Source organism: Nannospalax galili, unplaced genomic scaffold, assembly GCF_000622305.1.
Source record: "Nannospalax galili isolate Female #2095 unplaced genomic scaffold, S.galili_v1.0 scaffold1238, whole genome shotgun sequence".
Classification (NCBI taxonomy): Eukaryota; Metazoa; Chordata; class Mammalia; order Rodentia; family Spalacidae; genus Nannospalax; species Nannospalax galili.
In genome coordinates, this window is record NW_008341824.1 from 218571 (window position 1) to 242037 (window position 23467).

Here is a 23467-nt window from a genome sequence, read left to right on the forward strand (position 1 = left end):
GAGTTTTAGTTCTAGCTCTATCATCCATTTACTCCATAAAATTAAAAACAATCATTTTTCATTCTAAGCTTTTTCTTGTCCATTGAAAGAGTCAGAAATTATAACCTGAGTTTGGTGTGAACTCCAAATTAGACCTGAGAGACAGGTCTCTAACATATTTTGAACTTCAAAACAATTTCAAGATTACAGCTTTAATTTTAAAAAAGGGTCTCAGGAGAGAGGGCCAACTCAGGAGACAGACAGATTAGGTATCAGAGCCAAAACCCAAGAGCACAAACTAAATAAAACACGGGGTGCACAGGTGTAGTAAGAGATTATGTATTCTGTCAAAAGACAACATACACTCTTGCATGCATGCACACACTCCTACTCTACAAAGTAACTGCTCTCTTCCAAGGAGGAAAGCTACTTTCATAACCTTATCAAAGGAGACTGCATGCAGTTATGCTAAATCCATCCAAACAGTACCACAGCAGCATATTATGCCAGAGAAGACAAAAGAAACTAATAACACTATTAGTTAAGTTACTCTTAGAATCAACAGTGACCCATTTTTAGCACAAACCAATCTTTAGACCTGTCCTTCTGGGGATTCTCCAATTACCTCAGGGGAAGTCAGCACAAAATGCCTTAAAAATCAAAACAAAGAGCATTTACTCACTGTAATATGAAAGAGTTGCTCTACCCATAAGGAAATACTCAAAGAGGTAAAGTAGAATTCAAAGGTAACCCATGCTAAAGTGTTCACCTAAACTACTGCAGGCAAAGCTCAGTCCCATTCTGTAAGAAACAGGAACACTCCCATCCCCTATTATTTAAAAAACACACTATTAAAGCAGAAACATAATCCCTAACAAGTCTTTTTATATAACACATAATAAAATCACTGGAAATTACATTTACAATATGAATTTAAAAACTGAAATTTAGATACTTTTTGTGGAAATATTGGGCAGGTAAATAGCTCAGTGGGTAAAGGAGCTTGCCACCAAGCCCAATTACATGAGTTCAAAATCCAGAACCCACAAGGTGGGGAAGGACTGACTCCTCCAAGTTTTTCTCTGACCTCTCCACACACACCATGGCATGCATGTACACACACATACACACATACAAAATGTAAAAAGCATGAACTGTCACGTCTATTATGTGTCTTTTCAGTCCATGCACTGTAATTGAGAAATGCTTTATTTGGTGGTCCTATCTTCAACATAAACTCTTTCTGCACTTGGGTTCTGTACTTTCGGAAGGTGAGAATTTCTCATAAGCTTAAAAACAAACTTCAACAAGGATAAGAAAAAAACAAAGTGTTTCCAAAGCAGAATATAGGGAGCAAAAGAGGCAGGGTTAGTAGCAGCCAAAGGCTAAATAAACACTGAAAGGGTGCAATCGCTACATCTTGGTTTTAAATCAAACAGATAAAAGCCCAATTTATTTATGTAACCCCCTCCACCCTAAGCTCTAGGTCCACCCTCCCCCCCACACACACCTTCTTACCAGGGGTTTTGGGGGAAAATTCTTCCTAGAGTCAGTTCAATTTAGATACTTCCTAGGAAAACCAGATTTACAAACAAGATGAGATTAGGACAGTACTTCCATCAGAAAAAAAAATAATTTGTTACTTGATCCCCCAATTCTTTTACTGCCTCCACTACTGGCTACTGGAGACAGCAGTCTAAAATTAATACCTGGGCTTGGTAAACATTCTGCCCAACTTTAAGCTAAAACTATAAATTCACTCATGAATTTGCCCTTTAAACTGACATAATTCTAGGGAATGGTCAATTACCTAAGGGACCTGAAACCAGTGAATGAGAAAGCTTGCATACATAACACTTAGCAATAAAATACAAAGATACCAACAAAGAAAGAACATTAGCTTAGACTCCCCAGACCCATCCACTGCTCTCTGCTTCCCAAATCTGAAAATACTGAACTCAGACCGGACCGCTTGGTAAAGGACTTAAAGAAGCTAACAATAGGTTAACATTTTACAGTTCCTATCTTTACTGAAACTTTCCAGACCACAGGTTAAAAAAGCTACCTTGCTTGTATTAGAATTTACTTTTCAGATGTTAGAGAGATGGCTCTCTGGCTACGTGCACCTCCTGCTCTTCCAGAGAACAAGTTCAGTTTCCAGCACCCACATCAGTTTGCTTACAACTGTCTGTAACTCCAGCTCTAGGGGGATCTGATGGCTTTTGCCTCTATGGACAACTGCACTTACATGCACATACCCTCACTCAGACACACACATACACATAATTTAAAATAAATTTTACAGTTTTCATTATCACATAAAAATTCATTGGCAAAAACTCTGAAAATACTCATTCCTTTTAATCTTTAAGAGTTAAAGATACAGGGGCTGGAGAGATGGCTCAGCAGTTAAGAACACTGGTTGTTCTTACAGAAGACCCAGGTTCAAACCCCAGCACCCGCATGGCAGCTAACAACTGTAACTCCAGCCCCAGGGGATCTGACAGCCTCTTCTGACCTCCGCAGGCATTGCACATGGGTGCACTTACCTACATTCAGGCAATACATGCATACACATAAAATAAAATTTTAAAAAGAGTTAAAGATACAGAAATAAATGTTCATATCCCTTCAACATCTGCTAGTGTGGCTCTGTATAAGGCTAAGACTAAGATTCTAAGTTGTTGTTTTCTGTGGGGCTTTGGTTTTGCTTTCTTGAGACAGGGTCTCCCTATAGCCCCAGCTGGCTGGAACTCTGTACATAGACCAGGCTGGGCTTGATCTCACAGAAAGCCACCTAACTCTGCCTTCCAAGAGCTGGGATTACAGGTATGAACCACCACTCCCAGCCAAAATTCCAAGTTTTCCCAGAATTCAACCTCAGACCCTCATTCCTGAGTCAGGGCCCCTTTAAGCCCTAGATTTAAACCCTTAAGATTTTACTAAATGCTGCTTTGAAAAAAGAGCTTTATTACTCAGGAGGCTGATACAGGTGGATTATGAGTTCAAGGCCAGTTTGGGTTACATAAGGAGATCCTGCCCAAAATGGGAGGTGGGTAGAGAACAATTTCATTAATTCTTTCTGGAAATGTTAAGACACATCATTATAAGAATTTTAGCCAAGACAGAAAAGGTAAAACTTACTAAGCTTTATTCTACTTTTATGGGACTTAAAACAATTTTATTATTTCAGAATTAGCAAGATAGCTCAGCAGGTAAAGATGCTTGCTGCCAAGCTTGGGAACTTGAGTTTGATCCCTAGGTCTTCTGACCTTTACACACATACCCTGGGGTATGTATGCCCACACATATATGTATACACACATAAAATGTAATAAAAAAATCTTAAAAACCAATTATTTCAAATTTTCTTGTCTGGAAAGTTATTAAAATTCAGCTATGTTGAGAAAAGAAGTGTTTGGTACACAAAGTTGGGAGAGTCACCCCCACAGTGGGAGGAGCCCTTCTCCAGACCTCTGGCTCTCAGGACCAACTAACTGCTCTGACACACATGGAATGGTAGACACAGCACATTCCTTCCAGGCATCAACACTGCTGCACTAATGATCAGAAGACCTATATTGACTTCTACAGGAACAGGAGATTCCCACCACTTAACACTTAAGGTTCATCCTGTAACTGAGATGAACCCACAGACCACCATCTTTTCTATATCATCCATCATGATCCTTGCCATGCCAGAACACACAAAATGTAATAGACTGGGCTAAGGCAACAAAAAGACCTAACATCTAATTCCATGACTTGATGTGTGAGTCTGTTTCCTCATCTTTAAAGTTGGTCCATATTGTGTTTAAGTTTTTATTGGGGCACATAATAAGGAATTCATCAAAACTGAGCCCCAAAATTTGTTTTTCAATAATTCCTGATTTCTCTTTAGAGGTCAGTAGGTACTATACACCCCTCGACCTTTAGTTCACTCACATTACCTCAAGACTCTACATAGAGTTTGGGTTATAACCTATTTTAAGGATTGAAAAACTGGACTGTGCTCACTACTAGTTCCCTTGGTAACGACCTTGGTATTGAGCTTGGAGTCTTACAACTTTATCTTCCTCCTCCACTTCTGCTTTATGAACTTAAGTGTGCCACAACAGTGCAGTCATCTGTAGTGAAAGGACCCCAGAGCCATTCCTAACTGCAAATGTCCCCATGATCATTAACCGTAGCATCAGCTCCCAAGCCTCCTGACTGCTATACAGGCTGAGACAGCCTTCCTTTCACACTGAGGAGCCTGGACCACGGGGATTGTCTGTAAAACAATCATTGAGAGGAGGAGGAAGACAAGTATTTTATACTACAAGGCTGACTTAGCTAGAGTTGTCAACTTTCTATAAACAGACCATGCACTGCAGATGACTCAAGTTTAGATAACTGTGGGAATGAAATAAGCCAAAAAAAAAAAAAAATCTAAACTCTACAGCAACATGCTCTGGGAGTTCCAAGCAAGCTCCAGGAGGAAGGTGAAACTACCAGTTGCGAGTCAGGAACACTACTGTCCTTAGAACCTTCCTGACATACTCTAGCCTGAGGGGACATCAGAAGCAAGTCAGCCAGACAGCCCCTTTCGACGGATCCCAAAAGCAAACCAGGAACACAATCCCCAACTTGTTCTGAGGTTTTGTTTTGCCTGTTTCCGGTTTTCAACCCAGAGTGCATCCCTAGATTCAAACAGAACTGGAGCCTGGGTGAAAACACTCCTCGGCTGAGACTGACATTCTGCAACTGGCACATGTGGATCGGGTCACCTAAGAGGTGGTCGGGAAGCCACCAGTCCCTTTCCAAGGACTAAGCTTGACCCACTTGCCTTGGCCCCAGCAAATGACGCAGACCAGCAGTTTACTCAGGTGCCAGAAGACAGTGGGGAGGCAGCACCGTAGCCAGGGAGACCAAAGGAAGCAGTTGCCAGAGAAATGCGTTCTTCAGAAGCGGGCCTGGAGGCCGGGTGGGGGAGGGGGAGGCCTGCGGCTGGCAGCCCGGGGCAATTCCGGGTCTCCGGTGCTTCCGACCTTTTCCACAAGCTTAAGGCGCGGCACGATGGGGTGCGGACTGTAAGGTGCAAAATACCACTCCGGGCCCAGGGCGCTGACACGCGAGGCTGCACGGAGCTCTGCAGTCCAGGTACTCGTGCTTTCTCGTTCTGGGCAGCCGAGGGCCTTTTGCAGGCCCTGTGGCCTTGCAGGGACCTCTGGAAAATGAAGCCCACCCTCAAGGGCCGCTGGAGAAACCCAGGGGGTGGGCAAGGCCCGCACAACCCCAGCTGGGTGGGCCAGCGGGACAAGATTCCCTTCCCCGTCTGGAGTTCCCGTGACCTCAGGGACGCCGGGGGCAGACACCTTCCCATGGCGGCATCTAGGCCCAGAGAGGCGGCTTGTCAGCCCGACCCCCCAGCCTCCAGCCAAGACTCCCCAAAACCTGAGGCCCGAGGTGGAGGACACACGAACCCCGACGCACCCCCCGACACCCCAACTTTGGGCACCTGGCCTTGATGGCTGTGAAAACCTTGGGGACACCAGCGAGGCAACATGACTGCGTCTCGCCGGGCCGCAGAGAGGAAAGTGGACGCTGTGGAGGACCAGCGTGCTCCAGGGCGGCGCCCCCTCGCGGGCTGCGTGGCGCCCGCTCCGGGCTCCTGAGTTCGAAGCCCTCCCAGGCGGGTCACACACTCTGGGCAGCGCACTCCCTCACCTGGCCCCGGCCACCCGCAGGGCTCCAGAACCTATTGAACGTGTGAAGGCACGTGACTTCCCCGGACTCGCAGAGCGCTCGGCCCACACGAGGGGCACGAGTCTGCGGCTGTAAAGGGGCCCTGCTGGTGCCAACGTGGTGGAGGGCCTCCACCGCCCGCAGCACCGCCCCTGCCTGCTGCCTGGCGCCAACGTGACAAGCAAGGGGCGGGAGCTGCCAGCGCCGCCTGCGGCTTCGCGTCTCCCGTGCGACGGCTGCGAGAGAAGGAAACGCTCCGAACGCTGGGACGCCCTTCCGACCCGTCAGCTCCAGTCTGGACTTGCGTTCGAGGCCCAGGGCGGCTGCAAGCGCAGCTCCCAGGTTCCAGCGGCCGCCCCCGGAGGGCCGCGGCGCCTTTAAGCCCAAAGGCCTGAGTCACGAGGAGGCTCCCTGCCCCCTCCTGCCCCACACCCTTCCACGAGGCCCCACGACCCGCGGGCATGTGACCTGCGCGCCCCGCCCGGGACGCTCACAGAGGCGGGGGCGAGGAGGGCCTGTGGGGCCGGTCAGACTGCGCACAGACCGTTAGCTGTGGCGCCGGGAGCCGCCCGGCCCCGCCCAGCCCAGGCGGCTCTTACCAGAGGAAACGCCATGGGGCCCGGCGTGGCCCTGCGGGAATGCCGGGCGGGCGCGGCGAGGGACGCGCACACACGTGGGCACTATTTTTGCAGCGAGCCGCGCACAGCTCGGCGTCCGGCTGCTTATAAAGCTCCGCGGAGCCGGCCGGATGAGGAGCACCTGTGTCGGCCCCGCCCGGCCTCGCCCCCGCCCCCGCCCCCTGGGCTCCTTGCCGCCGTCTAGACCTGGGCTCCACCGCCCATCCCCGGCACTGGGATCCTAAGGAGGGCCGACCCCTCCGATGCTGCTGGCCACGGCCACTCCTGGAAACCCAAAGATCCAGGCCTGCGCGCACCACTCACCCAGTGACCCGGACCAAATCACTGTACCCTGGGCCTCAGTTTCCCCTTCGTGGATGTGCAAGCTCCTGCGTTGCGGCAGCGAAGTGCTGTCTTGTTAAAACCGTATGCTTATGCCCCTCCTTGTCCATTGGCCTCTTAGGGTGATAGCCAGGCTTGCACGAACCTTAGCCCCGACCTCCGGCAGGCACGCTCACTTGAAACCCACTGCTACTGCAGCGCGAGCGAGGTGGAAGGTGGAATGGGGAGCGCGGGCGTGAGGGAATTCCGGAAAGTTCCAAAGACAGCAGTGATCGCTTTGGATTGCAATTCCCCAGGGAAGCCGCTTCCGACGCGCCAGATAGGATCGGAAGCTTTACAAAGATTGGGGCAAGAGACCGGGGTGAGTTGGGCTGACTAGAAAGGCGTCGTGGGCCAGCTGGAGTTGGAGCGGACCGGAAGCCCGGGAAGCGCAGAGGCGGAGATGGCATTCCGGGCTGGAGACCAAGGGGAGGCGGAGAGGGAGGACTGCACGGACCGGCTCGATCTGACCAGGACTGAGGCTAATGCGTGTTGATACCACAGGAGGGAAGCCTGAGCCCGGTTTGTAAAGGGCTGTTTGTTCTGTTTGGTAGCTGGAAAGTAGTAAATGATAAACGGTGCTTGGAAGATATCGTGTCTCTTTTAAGGTTTACTGGAGACTAAGTAGAGGTTGGAAATAAAGAGACTGGAGGGGAAACGACTAGAATTTATTGAGCATCACTAAGTGTTTTACATGTTATCATGACATTTATTAAGCGCTTATTATACTCAAGGCTCCTCCTGATAGGCAGGAAAGAAGTGGCCACCACCTTCCTGGCAAGCTAGTGAGGCTGGCCGAGGAGAGGGCAGTAACTAAGGCTTCTGCTCAGGGTGATAGAAAGACTGTCAATGGCCCTAGTTTAGACTAGTGTTTCAGAAGGGTTGATACAGGGAGAAGGTAGGGAAGGACAGATGCTGGAGTTGAAGTCCAAAGGGAGCTATGCAAGTAGCTTATGTCACCTGCTCCAGACCGCACATATCTTGTCTTCTGTCCCTCTTCTTGGGGGGCGGGCGGTGAGCACACTCACATGCTTGCTCCACAGGAACTAAGTGAGGGTGCAGGAAAAGCTCTCAAGGTCCAAGGCACAGCTTGTCAGCCAACCATAATGATTCATGCATGTAATCCCAATACTGGGAAGGCTGAGCAGGACGATTGCCTTGCATTAGAGGCCAGCTAGACTGCAGTATGAGATTCTGCCCAGAAATAAATAAAATGAAAGGATGGGGGTAGCTGATAAGTATCAGATACATCTTCCAAGAAAAGCTAGAAATAGAGTTTTAAAAATGTGAAATCTTTAATGCGAATTTTAAATCATGCAGCAAGCACCCTGGCAGCCAGTTTGTGATCCCTCACACCCAGTCCTTCTTCACCCCCCAAGTTAAGCAAGATAAAAATATAAAACTTGGGGTCGGGGGAGACTGGTGAGATGGTTCAGCAGTTAAGAGCACTACCTGCTCTTGCAGAGGACCCAGGTTTTGGTTCCCAGTACCTTCATGGCACTTAACAACAGTCTCTAATTCCAGTTCCAGGGCAGCTGATATCCCTCCTTTGGCCTCTGTGAGCATTCATTACATGCACGGGTGCACTTACATGCACGCAAAACTCATAGGCATAAAATAAGCAAATTAAAAATAATCTGAAACTTGAAATGGCACCTAAGGGCCTATGGGAATGGGTGTCTGAAAGCTCTTTCAAATTTGTAAGCTCCTGGTCTATAAGAAAAAAACTTGAAACAAGAATTTCTCCTGTTTAAATCACTCTCCTTAAACTTTGTTGAAGGCAAAAAGAATAATTCCTCTGAAATGAGTGCTTAACTGTATGGTTAGCTCAGCTCCAAGTGTTTTCTTATGTTAACTCATTTGGTAGGTGAAGAGACTGATACTCAAGGAGTATTACTGTTAAGTAACTTATGCTAGACCTTTAGCTATTTGTAAGTTTAAGCCAGCATAGTCTACAAGGTAAGGCCAGTCTGGGAAACTTGGCAAGACCCCGACTCAAGCAAAGAGAGCTGGGGATATGTCAGTAGGAGAGTGCTTCTGTAGTATGTAGGAGACTCCAGGTTCAATCCTCAGTATACATAAAAATCGTAATTGGGTAAGTTACTCAAGGACCCTTCACTAGCAACCATAAAGCAAAGTCTTCTTCTGGTTTCATAGCCTGATGAGAATAAAACTTATAGTGTCCTCAGCCTCCCTCCCCCTTTATACATTTATTATTTGTGTCTCTTGTGTGAAAAAACAGTTTTCAGGAGTCAGTTCTCTCCTTCCACCATGTGGGGTAAGGGGATTGAACTCAGGTCATCAGGTTTGGTGGCAGATACCTTTACCTGTTGAGCCATCTTGCCAACTCTCTCCCTTTGTAATTTGAGAGTCTCTATATGTAGCCCAGGCTGACCTTGAGCTTCTGATCTTCCAGTCTCAGTCTTGAGCACGGGCATGACAAGTATGCACCACCATGACCAGGTTACTTATAGCACCTTTACCTGTCTACTTCTATGTGCATGACCCCAGAGCTCACTGCTAGTGGTGAGGGAGGAAGTAAAGGTGTCAAAATAGTTATGGCCTCAGGTGTGCAGGATTCCTTGTCTCTGGGCCATACTTGCCTAGGCCTATAGGTCATACTGGAAGCACAATCTTGTAACTAGGAGGAATCCACCCTATACCAGGCAAAGTGTGGAAAGTGATAAGGGGCAGAGATATTAAATGACTTGGTCAAATCTCCACAGCTGGTCACTAGCAGAAGTGTCCCGAACAAGCAGGCAGCATTATCCATTCTCCCAGTCAACAAACATCCTTTGAGTCCAACTATATATACCTTGAACTAAGACAACAATTCCATAGAGAAATGGGTGAAAGATGGGGAACAGGCAATTGACCTGAGTACAAACCCAAATGACCAATAAGCCTATTAGTAGAGGTTCACCAGGGAAATGCAAACACAGCCACAGTGGTGGAATTTCAGACCCCAAGTAGATAAAATGACAACAACCCCATAGCAGGATGGCTGTTAATGGAGGTGTAAATTGATTTGGGCACTTATTATTATTTACTTATCTTTTTGGTCTTTTTGAAGCAGGGTCTCCCTGTAGCCCCAGCTGTCCTGGAACTCACTATGTAGACCAGGCTGGCCTTGAACTCAGAGATCCGTCTGCCTCTACCTCCCAAGTGCTGGGACTACAGGCGTGCGCCACCACCCCCTGCTATTCGGGCATTTTTTTGTGTATATTTGTTTTTCCCAGAAAAGGCTATTTTTATTCAAGTAACTGCAAATAGGAAACCAGAGGGGGCACCCCAGGCTGGGACAAATGGCCAGCCCCACCACAGAACAAGGGGAGACCGGTGGCCTCTACATCCTTTCTAATCTAGATGGGCCCTTCTCCTCACTCCACTGTAGGGCCCAACCTTCCCACCATCTTCCCTGGGGTGGTTGGTAATCCAGTCTGCTGTGCCCCACCCCCTTTCCCCCCAGAAGATCTTGGTGGGAGTTGATGAAGATGAATGTTTGGCACTGGTAGGAGCAGCAGTGGTGGGTGTCTAAGAATGAACACTGAAGAAAAAAACAACCGAGGACAAGATGAACCAGAGCCTGTGGGTAGGAAAGACCATTTTTCATTTTTGGTTCTTTGAGACAGGGTCTCTGAAGCTTATACTCAAGTAGTCACCATTCATTGTCAAGACAGAATCATACCAGACCCCCAGGTTCCATCCTGTCCTTTCCCCCTTTGTGCCTCCTCATCACAGATTTTGCTTGTTCTTATCTTCTGTAAGTATTGGTTTCTGCACCAGCACATCTGCAGAGTCTATCCAAATTGCATATAGCAATGTTTGTGCCTTTGTATTCCAAAATGCTATGTATGGATATAACAGTTTACTTCTGCATTCTCCTATCGACTTACATTTGAGTTGACTCCAATTTGGGAACCACTGTAACACTGCTGTAGACATTGTTCGTGTGAGATGCTTGTCTGGTGAGATGCTTGTCTTTCTCTAAGGGGAAGACATACATATGATGCAGGAATGGTACTCTAAAGAATATATGTTGGTTATGCTGGGTGTGGCAGCACAAGCCTTTAATCCCAGCACTCTGGAGGCAGAGGCAGGCAGATCTCTGTGAGTTCAAGGCCAGCCTGGTCTACTTAGTGAGTTCCAGGTCAGCTGGGGCTACAGGGAGACCCTGTCTCAAAAAAAAAGTATATATATATATATATATATGTTAGTGAAACTTTGACATGTGCTTAAAGAGGCATTGCACACATGTATGAAAATGCCTGCAGCTGCTTTGCTCGTAGTTGCAAAAATAAAATAACCTGAATGTCCCACCAACAGGGGAGTAGATTAGTACATGTGCAGTCATAAAATGGAATAGTAAATAGTGGACACACACGTGTATAAATGAAGTAAAGTGAGACATATCAGCAAGACTCAGTAGTGGGTGAAGAAAGCAAAATCCAGAAGACATACTTTGAAATGTCATTCACATACAAATTTTCTTTTTTAAAAAATATTTTATTTTTATCTTATGTGTATGTGTATTGCTTGCATGTATGTAAGTGCACTGGTGTCATGCAATGTTCTTGGAAGTCAGAAGAAGTCATCAGATCTCCTTGAACTGGAGTTACAGTCAGTCGTTAGCTGTCATATGGGTGCTGAGAATTGAAACCCGGTCTTCTGTAAAAGCAGTCAGTCTTTTAACCACTGAGCCATCTCTCCAGCCCCACATACAATTTTCAAGTGAGCAGTACACTATCACAAAGTAAGGTGTGTTTAGGAATACATCTGTGTATACTAAAAGTATCCCAAAACATATGGCATTGATAATCAGAAAATCCAAAATGGCAATTTCCTTCAGGCGGGAAGGGTGTGTGAAAAGGGGAAGGCAGGTTATCTAGTGAGGGATCAAGTTGATTCCTTCCTGCTTTAGTCTTAAATTGGCTGATAGAGCACAGGTGTTTCTTTTATTCTCTTTAAATGCCCCGCCCCCTTTATTTTGAGACAGAGTCTTGTGCTATATAGCCCAGGCTGGGCTGGAACTCAGAATTTTGAGTGTTGGGATTACAGACATGCACCACTATAGCTGGTTTATTTTATTTATTTTTGGGTCTTTTTTGAGACATGGTCTCCCTGTAGCCCCAGCTGGCCTGGAACTCACTATGTAGACCAGGCTGTCCTTGAACTCACAGAGATCCACCTGCCTCTGCCTCCTAAATTCTGGGATTAAAGGCATACAGCACCACTCCTGGTTTGATTTTATTCTTTATTCTTGGAATATATAACTTTTTAGAGAGACGAGAAAACTAGGCATGGTGGGGTGGGCCTGTAATCTGAATACTAGGAAGGTGAAGACAGGAAGATGCAGAGTTTGAGGCCAGCCTGGGCTACATAGTGGAGACCCTGTTTAAATAGATAAGGGATGGGAGTAATTAAACACTAACTACTAGTAAGTGAAAATTGGCTGAGGGAGGGAGAAGTGCTTTTAAGTCTTTGCATATTTTCCCTGGTTTAAATACTGCTTTCCTGGCTGATTTCAAACTATTACAGTGATACCAACTGGTTGGCAAAATTCCTGAAAGTAATGTCCATGAACCAGCTCCACTAACACAGCACTCAGATACTGCGGAGCAAATTGCTCTGAAAGCTGGAATCTCAGGCTCCCTCTGGCTCTGAGGACTTTCCTAATAGCCTAAGGGACAAAGACTAGATTGTATTAGTTATCTACTGCTGTTGTTACCCCCAATAAAGATGTGTTTAAAACAAGTATTTATTCATCTGAGTCAGGAATATATATGAATGGTTTATCTGGGTGGATCTGGCTCAGGACCTCTCCTGAGGTTGCACTCAGGCTAACCAAGACTACTAGAGGCATTTGAAGCTGTGCTGGGGCTGAAGAACCTGCTTCTAAGCTCACTCAAATGGGAACTCAGTTTCTTATCACATGGACTTCTCCATTGGGTTGCTTAAGACGAGGCAGCTGGCTTTCTCCAGAGAAGAGGAGGGTGGTGCTTGAGGGACCATGTGCATGCACCACCTCTAATCTCAGAAATAACATACCATCACTGGTATCCCATTGTTCACATTCCACAGCCTTGAAAAAAATGTAGGAGAAATGATGCTAGGGCAGGAATACCAGGATTCAGGATCACTGGAGCCATCTTGGAGACTGGCTACCACACTCCATAGGAAATCCCCTAATGGTCTCTGTTCAGATTTTTCTCCTTTCTTCCCTCCCTCCCTCCCTTCCTTCCTTTGTGTGGTTGTATGTATTTGTGTGCATGTGTATATGCAGATCCATTTGCCTGTGTGTGTTCATGCAGAGGCCAAAAGTTAACATGAGGCATCTCCCTCTATCTATCCCTCTACACATTTTTTGAGACCAGAGTCTCTTAATGAATTTTGGAGGTCACTGTTTCAGCCAGACTGGTTGACCAGTATGGGATCTACCTGTCTGACCCCCCACCCCCAGGTAGGTGCCTCCAGCCACGCCTTGCTTTTATGTGGGTGCTGGGGATTCAACCTCAGGTCCTCGTGTTTATGCTGCAAGCACTTTACTCACTGAGCCATCTTCCCAATCCCTGTGTTTAGATTTCTTAGAAATTTGCCTCTACCCTCTGTCAAAGTTGATACAGAGCAAAAAGTTGAGTCTAATTTTGCCATGCACATAGCCCTCAATTGGCGGATCAGTCCCCCCCTTCAGACAAAATGGTGATAAAAACCATGATCCCAGGGAGAGTCTGGTGCCCCAGGCTCTCCCAGAAGTGGCAGTGCCAGCTGCTGTCTAATGCTACAGAGCCCAGAAAGTCCCCAGTGCCAGGAGACAAGGCTGTCCCCTGGCACCACCTTTGTTCTCTTTCCCTAACAGGAGAGCCACACCTATTTTACCCTGGCATGTTTCTGAACAGATGGGCTTAGGAACACTTAAGTGATAGCTGTGGGGACATATGGCCAAGGAACTAGAGTCTTGGTCACAGAGGATCAGAATTTTCCATATCATATCTCAAGCTATCTATTCCTGAAGGCTATTCTCCATAACCCAGTCAAATAAAAATGTTCTGTGAGAAAAGTATCCCAAGGTCAATACCAAGTTTGGTAACACTGCAAGCTGTAGTCCTACTTAGAGGAGAGGGGGTGGTCATAACCCACATTAGAATAGTAAAGGCTCTGAGAAGGCCTGTGGGAAATAAAGTTACTCAAAGCAATGACTCCTCCCAAATTTATTTGATCATAAACTTATTTTTCCTGATAGAACACATGGTGATTGAAGCCCTATTGATCATTCAACCTGTTTTCTCATCAGAAAAGGTTTCGGAGGGCCATCAGGCTCAACACAGGTGTGGAGGCTCTAATCCTTACTATTCTGTGTCTAGAATTCAAGGTGCCACAATACACAACCAGAACCTAGGGATTAGAATCTGAATGGTTTTTTAAAATATTTTATTATTTTTATTTTATGTGTATGAGTGTTTTGCCTGCATGTATACAACGCCCATGGAGCCAGAAGAGGGCATCAGATCCCCTGGAACTGGAGTTATGAACAGTTGTTACCCTCCATGTGGGTGCTGGGAACTGAACCCGGGTCCTTTATAAGAGTAGCCAGTGCTCTTAACCACTGAGCCAGCTCTCCAGTCCTGCCTGCATGTTTTCTTTTTAAAGAAATGTTAGGGATCACTTCATGCATTATTATTTTTTACATTTAAGTAGGGGCACACGTGCCACAGTGTATGTGTAGAAGCTGGAAGGTAATTTGAGAGTCTGTTCTCTCCCAGGGATTGAACTCTGGTCATCAGGTTTGGTGGCAAGTGCCTTTACTTGGTCAGCTGTCTCTCTGGCCTCAGAATCTGCTTGTGAGCAGCAGCCCCAGAAGACTAAGGGAAGGTAATTTGGGAAGTATGGCTGTACATTCTCTGTTCCTTCCTTTCTAAGATGGTCAGTTGGGTCATCTCCTGACCTGAGGCGGGGGCGAGGAGAGCAAGCTCCAGACTCTATGTCTACATATAATTAATGTATTTTGAACTGCACACCTATATTTGGGGGAATTCCCCTTGAGTCTTTCATCCCAAAGGGCTTATCAGGGAAACCAAGGCAAACTGCCAGCCACTAATGAGAACTTGTTCAGACTTAGAAAAGGACCACAGTGGCTGGGGAGATGGCTAGCAATTAAAGTGCTGACCAGACAAGCATGAGGACCAGAATTTGGAGCCCCAGAATCCATGTAACTGTTCAGTGGGCATGGTAATCCCAACCTGGGAAGGCAGAGCCAGAGATCCCTAGAGCTAGGGAGACTAGCCATATGGATGAGCTCTAGGTTTGACTGAGGGACTTTGCCTCAATGGATAAGGTGGAAGAGTGAACAAGGATGATTCCCAAGATCAACCTCAGGCTACTTGCACAGACACAAACAGGAATGTACACCTCCAAGTGTGTCCACACACATGCAAACATGTATATACATACATGCTCACCACACACAAAAAATGGGGGGAAAATGGACCAAGAAACTTATTATTTTGTGAGATAGGGTCTAATATAGTTAAAGTTGGCCTTGGATTTGCTATTGTAGCTGAGGGTGGCCTTGAACTTCTGATCAGCCTGCCTCTACCTCCTATGTACTAGGATTACAGGTCTGGGCCACCACACCCAGCTAAAAACAAGGAATTCTTCCAACTTAAACTACCCATGCTTCCCTAGGTGTCTCTTGCAGACAGATCTACCCACACACTCCTGGCTAGAGGTGGTCTCTTTGGATATTGAACCAGAGCTTACCTGAAAGCCAGGCACAGCTTCCCTTATAAGGTCATAAGGGCCAAACACAGTCACCCTTAGGAGTTCTGCCCCCACCCCCCCTTAGAAGGAAAGGTGAGTCAGCATCTGGGGAGAAGACATTTTATTGAGATTTTGCTACATAAATACCTATAGAAAGCTGAGGAAGAGGATGCAGAAGGAAGCAGCTACCATGTCCCTCTGCACAGGTCACCAAGAAACTCATGGGAAAGGGATGGGAAGAAGGCCTGGTAAAGACTAGGGAGAGAGTGCCCCCATACTCACTAAGAGGGAGAGACGGAAGGAAGGATGGAGGAAGGAAGAAGAGGGGAGGAACGATTTGGAGATTGTGAGCAAATGTCACAGGGAGGGACAGGTGAAGACCAATGAGGTCATAATGCTTGGGAGTCACTGGGTCAGAGCCTGTATCACATCCTTCACCAGCATGGTGCCAATCACCATCTTCTCACTGTTGACAGTCAGCTGGGCAGCTCCAGCTGGCCGAGCATCCAGAGTCAGCAGGACCAGGCTCCCACTAGTCAGTGTTCTCCCTGCAAACCTGAGGTGGGAGCAGAGGAAGGGGTGGGTAGAGAACTGCTAAGGGTGACTGTTTTTATAAAGGGCTCAGCCCTGGGCCTTGGGTACCCTCCTTCAAACTAGGGTCCATGAGAGCCCGTCTCTGTCCCTCTACTAATACCTGTACTCATCAGATGTCCCACAAGGGACACGACCCAGGTTGGCAGTGGTGGTCACTTTTTGCACCACCACATGGTCATTCCGACAGGTGTCTGGCAGTGTTAGCTTCTCTGTGATCTCATTCATGCCTGTCAGCTTTCCTGGGGGGAAAGTCATGATGAGAGCTGAGACCGTTGTGAGCACAGAGGCCATCCTGTATCAGCTACCTGACATCTGGATCTGGAGGTCTTTAGTCATTGTGGCTTATAGGCCACTCCAAAGCACCTTTCTACCTTGTCATTACTCTCTGCTCCCTCCCTTCCCTTTTCTCTGGTAAAAGGCAGGTTTTCCTCAAGGTTCTGTCATTGGCTTCTTATCTCCCAACCCCCATCCTCCACTGCCTCTCTATGCCAGGGTGATGTCACCCACACTCACAGCTTCCATTTCCACCTCTATGCTTGTGATTCCAGCCTTCAAGTGTTTGCTGAGCACAGACCTATATATTCAGTTGCATCCTAACACCTCCCCAAATGTACTTCAAAATGGTCTTTTCCAAACTAACTGTGATCTTCCCCTCTTGCTTGCTTTGTCCTTTTTAGAATGGGAATTTGGAAAATTATAGACCACAAGCCAAATCTGGCCCACCATTTGAATGGCTTGCAGTGGTTTTTACATTTTTTAAGCATTGGGGGGAAATTTCAAGAAACATGAAAATTAAATAAAATAGAAATTTCCCATACTAGTTCACTGTATACTGTCTGTGGCTGTTTCATGTGACAACAGCAAAACCAACTGCCACTGAGACCACATGACCCTCAAAGCTTCAAACAGTTACTTGCTGACCCATCACAACATTCACCACCTACCCCAGACAGAGGGCACCACTCATCTTCCTACCCAGTCAGGTACTTTAGAACCAGCCTGTGTCCCACCTTCTCCTCCTTCTCAGGGCTACCACTTACACCTTCCCTCTTCCCAATCACCACTCTCCCACCCTGCATGCCCTGTGCCATGGCTCTGATCCTTGCCTCACAGCTCCCATCAAATCTATTACAAAGGCCTTATAACCAGCCATGGAATTTAGCCCCGGGAATACCCCGAAGAAATTAAAGCCAGGGCTTTGTAAAGCCCATATCTCCTCCCCTGATGTGGAGCTACCTCTTTTTCCTGCTGCAAGGTCTCCCAATCTTAGCTGTGTTAGCAAATCGCAGGTTCTGAAGCAGAGGACTAAGCCTTTCCCCTTCTTTCCCTGACTCCTCCATTGCCAGAAAATGATGCCCAGGGTCATCATTTCTCTAGCAATGGGGCTGGACCCAATTTCTCTAGCAATGGGGCTGGACTTCTAGGACTGAATCCTTTAATATAGCATTTAAGGCTTCTAGAAACATATACAAATATCACTTTCAAATTTGTTCGTAATACTCCTCTGTGCTTGTGACTCCTCTGTCCCAAACTGAACTACTCCCAACACTTTCTCCCACGCCTCTGGATACAGTTTCCCCAGCTGCAATGTGGGCCTGGGCTGAATGCAAACTCCAAAGTCTCACCAACATACCCTAGTCTCTGTGAAGACTTGCTAGAGGCACAAGCTATAAGGCCTTGCTCTGTCTCAAGAGCAGAGGCTCCTTCCACATGTCTGCACAGTAGGTGGATAGTGTTGGGCTCCTCTAATATACCACAGGGAGCACTCACCTTGCTCCTTCTTGAATTCATTCTCACTCATGAACACAGGGGCCATCAGCTCCCCAACAGGTGGCTGAATGGAGACATAGAACTGTCGGGTTTGGGTGCTGAGGAGAGCAGAAGGAGACAGGAGGAGAGATGAGGCCAGCATCTCTCCCCTTATCCCAACCCTCTCATTTCAAGGCAAGGCACAGTGGCAGAAGTGTGAGGTAAGACTTCAGAACTGGGAATGGCAGCCAGACCCATCGGACTCTGATGTAGCCCTACCTCCCCCCCCCCATTCAGCTCTGGTTCTCTGGGACCCTGCCTCACTCTAGTCTACTCTTTCACAACTACCATGAGTTGGGTACATACCACAGCTGGAAGTTGGCTGCCTGGGTTGAGTCACAGAAATTAATACCCATCACAGCCGTGGTGGATTCTCCAGGTGCCAGGGACTCTGAGTTATGTGAGGAAGCAAATGAGGGGATGAGAGATCATCCTGATTGGCCTGGAACCCAGTCTGGTCCCAGCCTTCCTCCACCATCAGAGCAGACCCCACCTCTATGGATTTCTGGGCCTCTGGAGACTGTCACTGGCTTCCTACTGAAACATAAAATACCCTTCCCTCAGCCCTCCTCACCCCACTGAAGTCAGTCCTGAAACAACCTAACCCAAATCTTCCAGAGATCTCCTGCTCTAGTATGAAATTGCTTGTTTCCTAGCCTATCTTGGACACCATGGTGTGGGTCATGTTAGATGCCACCTCTGTGTCCCTAAGCAGGGCACCTGACATGACCCCAAGAGGGGTCACAACCACAGAAAGACTGCAGGAGCCTTCTCCTCCACCCTACCCAAGCCCTTCTATACCAATTTCGGGAAATTCTTGGATGCTGATGCCAGCAGGCAGCTTGGGGGTGCCCACATGCAGCCCCTTGATGGGAGTCTCAGAGTTGTTGGAAAAGTAGATGTGCACAGACACCATGTGGGGATCCCCAGAGAAAGGCTGGCGACTGAAGACATAGTCCACAGCTAGCCCCTCGCCAGCTACCCGGTGCAGCAGCTCCTGCCTCCCAATGCTGGACACTGGACTCAGCAGCTAGAGGGGAGGAGGAGGGAAGTGCAGAAATGAGGCAAAAGACAGTTGGTCCCAGCCTTGTCTTAGCTAAGGCCACCCTGCAAATAGGATTTAATGTTATCCCATCCATCACACCCCACACTTTATGACACAGACCCACACCACAGGATACAGCATAGAGCTGGGTCCTTGTCCCAGCCTAGCCCCCTCCTCACCGAAGGCACCAAAGACGAGTCTGTGAGTGTCAGACCCTCCAGGTCGGCAGCCAGACTGGTGGACATAATCATGGGGGGAGATACAGGCTGGACACTCGGAGGAGTGACTGGGAGGAGGGGGAGAAAGACAACTATGATGAGGAAGAGGCAAAGTAGAGTTGGGTTGTCCCAGGGCTCAAGGAGCAAAATCTCAGCACCATGGACAGCGAGGCACACACTAGCCTGGAAACCCTCAGATGAACACAAACCAAGACAGATTCCAACCCCAGCCTTCAGGAACCCAGCCCTGAGTGCCCAGGGACCTTCCTAAGTCATATTCCTGGGTCTCCTTCCCTCATGGCTTCTACCATCCAAACTCACAGTCCTCTAGGTCAAGTAGGGAGATCTCCTTGGCTGCAGGGGCACTTTTGCTACTGGGAGGCTGAAAGAGAAAAGAGATTTGGGTATGAGAATGCACCCTGGCCTGCTGTAGGGAGGTAGGAAAGTCCATAATCTGTTCCAGATTGTGGGAAGATGTCTGGGTCTGGCCCCGAAGGAAGGGAGGGCCTGGCAAGGCCCTTACTGTTTTCTTCCTCCAGGAGGCTCCTTCCACCTGCTCCTCCTCCGACTCTGATGTCATCTCAGACTCTGAGGAGCTACTGCTGGAATCACTGCCCTCATCTGATGATGAGCCTTCTCTGTGTCCCTCTGGTACCTTCTTCCTCTTCTTTGTCTTCTTCTTTCCTTCCTCCTCACTCTGTTCACTAAAGGAGAGTGGAAAAGCAAAGCGAGGCTCCAGCCTGGTCACCCTTCCTTGTCTGACAGAAGAGCAGAGCCCTTGCTGGGGTTCTTACACATGGCTCCAGACAAGTTTCAAACCAGCTAGTGCCAGGTCAGGCCTTATGCCCCTGATTACTTCTCTTAACCACTCCCATGAGGTCTCCAAGACCTCAGCAGTCACTCAACACAACCATCAGAGGACCAGAGGGTATATAGACTTCTAGCACTTGGTGGGCAGCTCACGGCCTCCTAAGAAACACCCAAGCCACACCAGCTACATAGCTGGCTCCCCTCTTACCTCTCACTTCCTCCTTTTTCCTCATCCTCATCCTGGTCTTCATTGTCTGACTCACTGCTGGATTCCCCAGAACCACTTTCGCTGCTGCTCTTACTGTCTGACTCACTCTCAGACTCGGGCTCTGTGGAGGAACTGTGTCAGGACTCCCCCTTCAGCTTCAGGCCTCCCCCTTTCCCTTGGTATGTAGGGCTTCCTGGGTCCAAGAGAGATTTTGGGTTCCCAGCTCCCAATTCAGCTCTAGAGTCTCTACCCCCTCTGACCTGTCCCAACCCCAGATGTTAACTGGGATTTCAAAAACATAGGACCCACATGAGTAAATGCCACAGCCCACACACTTGAGAATGGAAACTTGAGTTCACGTGAATAAATGTCACTGTTGCACAGTACACACACTTGAGAACAGACACTTGGGTTCACACCACACACACAGGCTGTGACTCACAAGCAAGTGCATGTCCTTGGTCACTGACCATATAAATACACACATGGAGCCTATGCAGTCACACAGGTACCCATGTGGGCAGGACCACAGACAGCCTGGCTCTGTCCTTCTGGCTCACCACTGTCTGCAGACTCCGTTGGGCCAGACTCCCCCTCAGAGTCAGAGTAGAAGGGCTTTTCCTTCTCCTTCCTCTTCTCCCGATTTGAGCACTTGGTCCATTCAGGTACCTGGAGATGGTGTGGGTAAGGGTTATTTCCTCATGGTTAGAGGAGGGAGAAGGAAAGCACAGGTCCTTTGTACCCTACATCACATTTCATCTTAGTATCCTACTTGGTCCTGTCCTCAAAAGAGAAAAATGGGGAGGTACAGTCCACAGAGGGAGAGGAAGGTATTTATGGCAGGGCATTACACAACTGTAGAGGAAAAGCTAGGGGTACAGCACACAGGGAGACAGGGAGAGCACACAACACACAGAGGGGACCTCAGCGTATTCGCCCAACAGGCCCACGTGGGTCTCAATAAAGGAGAGGTCTTCTTCCTGTGTGGGGGGAGGGCATGAGGAGGCCTGGGCCAGCACTGCCAGGGCTCCCTGCTGCTGCCGCCTCCCACCCCAGTGTGCAGACACACATGTATACACACACACACACACACACACACACACACACATACACACACAGCTGCTGACCTCCACATTGCGTACAGATGGGTCTGGGGCTTCTTCTGGCCAGTCTGGGAGCTCCTGGTAGCCTGTGGCCTTCGCATTGAGCAGATGGGACAGTGAGCCCAGTTGGAAATGATCCCGATCTAAAGTCAGGTTTAGAAGTCAGGCCAGTACTGGCAGTGAACAATGCCCTGGGAGTGTGGGGTGGAGGTGTTTGTTTCCTAGGTGGCGCTGGGTATTGATTATGATGGGGGTTCCCTGGCTGTGCAAAGAAAAGAGATGGGCACATCCCCTGATGACTCCTATACCCTGACCACACACTTAGGATCACATGCTGAGAGAAAAAGCCAGGACAGGGACTGAAGAATGGGGACAAAGTAGAAGGAAGAACTTGGGTACAGAGATGCTGCTGGCCTGTCTGCTCAGGTGTCTGTCAGGAGGCCAAAGTGTGAATATGACTTCACTTCTGGGGACAGCCAGGCATGGGAGGGAGGCTGAGACGGGAGAAGGTAAACAGGAGCCTGGCCAGGCTAGCCAAGAAGAGGAGACAGGTCTGGTGGGCCTCTGGATTCATGGGAGAGGAGTGAGCAGTCAGAAAGAGTGGGAGGGAATCAGGGTCACAGTGGACAGGTGGTGTAGGAAGACAGAGACCTGAATGAGGATAGCATTAAGGCTTTGCTGCTTCCTGGGAGATTTCCATAGCTGCCCTACCTCTCTATCCCCATTTCTGTGGTCCAGGAGAGAGAAAAACGTAAAGACATCAGGAAAGCCAGCTCCTGGGCTGGCTTGGTTTCTAGGGGTAAAGAGGCCTGGGCTTTGGTTTCTAGGGGTAAAGAGCCAGCTGAAGGATTTTCCCCTCTCAGGCCATTACCATTAGCAGAGGTGAGGCTGAGGGCCTGGGGACAGGGCTTGGGTTGACCTCAAGTGCCTGCCCATTGTGCTAGCAACTGGACTGCAGGATTGGTTTTGGGTTTTGTTTGTTTGTTTTTTGGTTTTTGGGTTTTTTTGTCTTTTTGAGACAGGGTCTGCCTGTAGCCCCAGCTGTCCTGGAACTACAGGCAGACCCTGTCTCAAAAAGACTGTCTGCAGACCAGGCTGGCCTTGAACTCACAGAGATCCGCCTGCCTCTGCCTCCCAAGTGCTGGGATTAAAGGTGTGTGCCACCACACCTGGCTCTACAGGATTGTTTTAAATATGCACCTCTCCTTTGTTTTACTTCTACCTTCCTGGGTCCTTCGTATTTAACATCTTGATACAGACTCTCAAGCTTAAAGACTGCTCAGGAGGGAGATGGAAAAGCAGCCTCAGAAAAGGAGAGGAAGGAAGTTCTGTGTGACAGGAAGAGCAGACACTAAGGTGATGTAGTGCCAGCTGTGGTTGTGGTGAACACCATAAAAGGGGACAGAGGACAGCTTGGTGCCTGGCTAAGGCTGAAACCTTAGTGGGAAGGGCTGAGGCCTGGGCCCTAGGCCTAGCTACTTCCTGCCCTCCCCCAGGAATTTACCCTCATTCCTGCTCCCACCTTTGAAGGATGACTCCAAGACTGGGGCTGGCTTAGGGGCCAGGAAGAGTTTCTTGGCATGGCGGCTAAGGGCCCCGCCTTGTTCTGAAGGGACAATGAGCTGCCTGGTGAAGCGGGCTCGATCACGGATGTCATAGTTCTGGTCATACTTGGCCAGACTCAGCACATACTGGGTCAATAGCTTGGTCTGAGGGAAGAAGAAAAGATGGCTCAGCATCTGACAGAGGGTGGGGACCAGTAGCCTTGGAACCAGCTTAGCTCAGCCAACATCTCCAAAAAGAGCTTCTCCCCTTGTTTATACACATGACTGGCTGCCTTCATCCAACTTCCCTCCCCATCCTGCCCCAGCTTCAGCACCACATTTCGGCTCTCTGGTTCTGACTCTTAATCTCCAACTGTGACAACTCCCTTTAGCTAGCAAAAGAGGTTGCCCTCTCTCTCCTGCTTCTTGGCCCTGGACTCCGTTCTTTCTCTCATTTCAGATTTCTACTGGTCCAGGCTCAGCCAATCTCTTTATTCTGGAGTAGCAGGGTTAGTAGAGGGCTAGAACTCTGCTACACTTTGTGGTTTCCAGGCTCCACCTTCCTGGAAAATCAAGACAACAAAAAGTGAAGGAAGGAGAGAAAGAGGGAGGACGTGTGTGTGTGTGTGTGTGTGTGTGTGTGTGTGTGTGTGTGCACAAGCATTAGGTGTAAAC

At 48.3% G+C, this 23467-nt stretch overlaps 2 protein-coding genes across 9 annotated transcripts in view; both read right to left on the bottom strand.

Moving 5' to 3' along the window:
- Window positions 1-7383, bottom strand: part of Cpeb1 (cytoplasmic polyadenylation element binding protein 1) — an 80752-nt gene extending 73369 nt beyond the window's left edge. For 2 of the 8 annotated variants that reach the window (XM_017799197.2, XM_029565572.1), the window contains exon 1: window positions 6306-7382. In XM_017799197.2, coding sequence (XP_017654686.2) covers window positions 6306-6320 — 15 coding nt within the window. In that variant the 5' untranslated portion in view covers window positions 6321-7382. Of the gene's footprint in view, window positions 1-1497; window positions 1532-5479; window positions 6102-6305 lie in introns of those variants that run through there. The other 6 variants (XM_029565574.1, XM_029565573.1, XM_029565576.1 and 3 more) reach the window with 6 other exon arrangements.
- An 8188-nt stretch (window positions 7384-15571) lies between these two features.
- Window positions 15572-23467, bottom strand: part of Ap3b2 (adaptor related protein complex 3 subunit beta 2) — a 36563-nt gene continuing 28667 nt past the window's right edge. Inside the window, exons 15-26 of the mRNA XM_008837428.3 lie at window positions 22771-22957; window positions 21273-21391; window positions 20706-20814; window positions 20146-20266; window positions 19651-19831; window positions 19449-19509; window positions 19089-19195; window positions 18666-18894; window positions 18171-18255; window positions 17826-17923; window positions 16156-16294; window positions 15572-16017 (exon numbers count right to left, since the gene is read on the bottom strand). Coding sequence (XP_008835650.1) covers window positions 15867-16017; window positions 16156-16294; window positions 17826-17923; window positions 18171-18255; window positions 18666-18894; window positions 19089-19195; window positions 19449-19509; window positions 19651-19831; window positions 20146-20266; window positions 20706-20814; window positions 21273-21391; window positions 22771-22957 — 1587 coding nt within the window. The 3' untranslated portion in view covers window positions 15572-15866. The remainder of the gene's footprint in view (window positions 16018-16155; window positions 16295-17825; window positions 17924-18170; window positions 18256-18665; window positions 18895-19088; window positions 19196-19448; window positions 19510-19650; window positions 19832-20145; window positions 20267-20705; window positions 20815-21272; window positions 21392-22770; window positions 22958-23467) is intronic.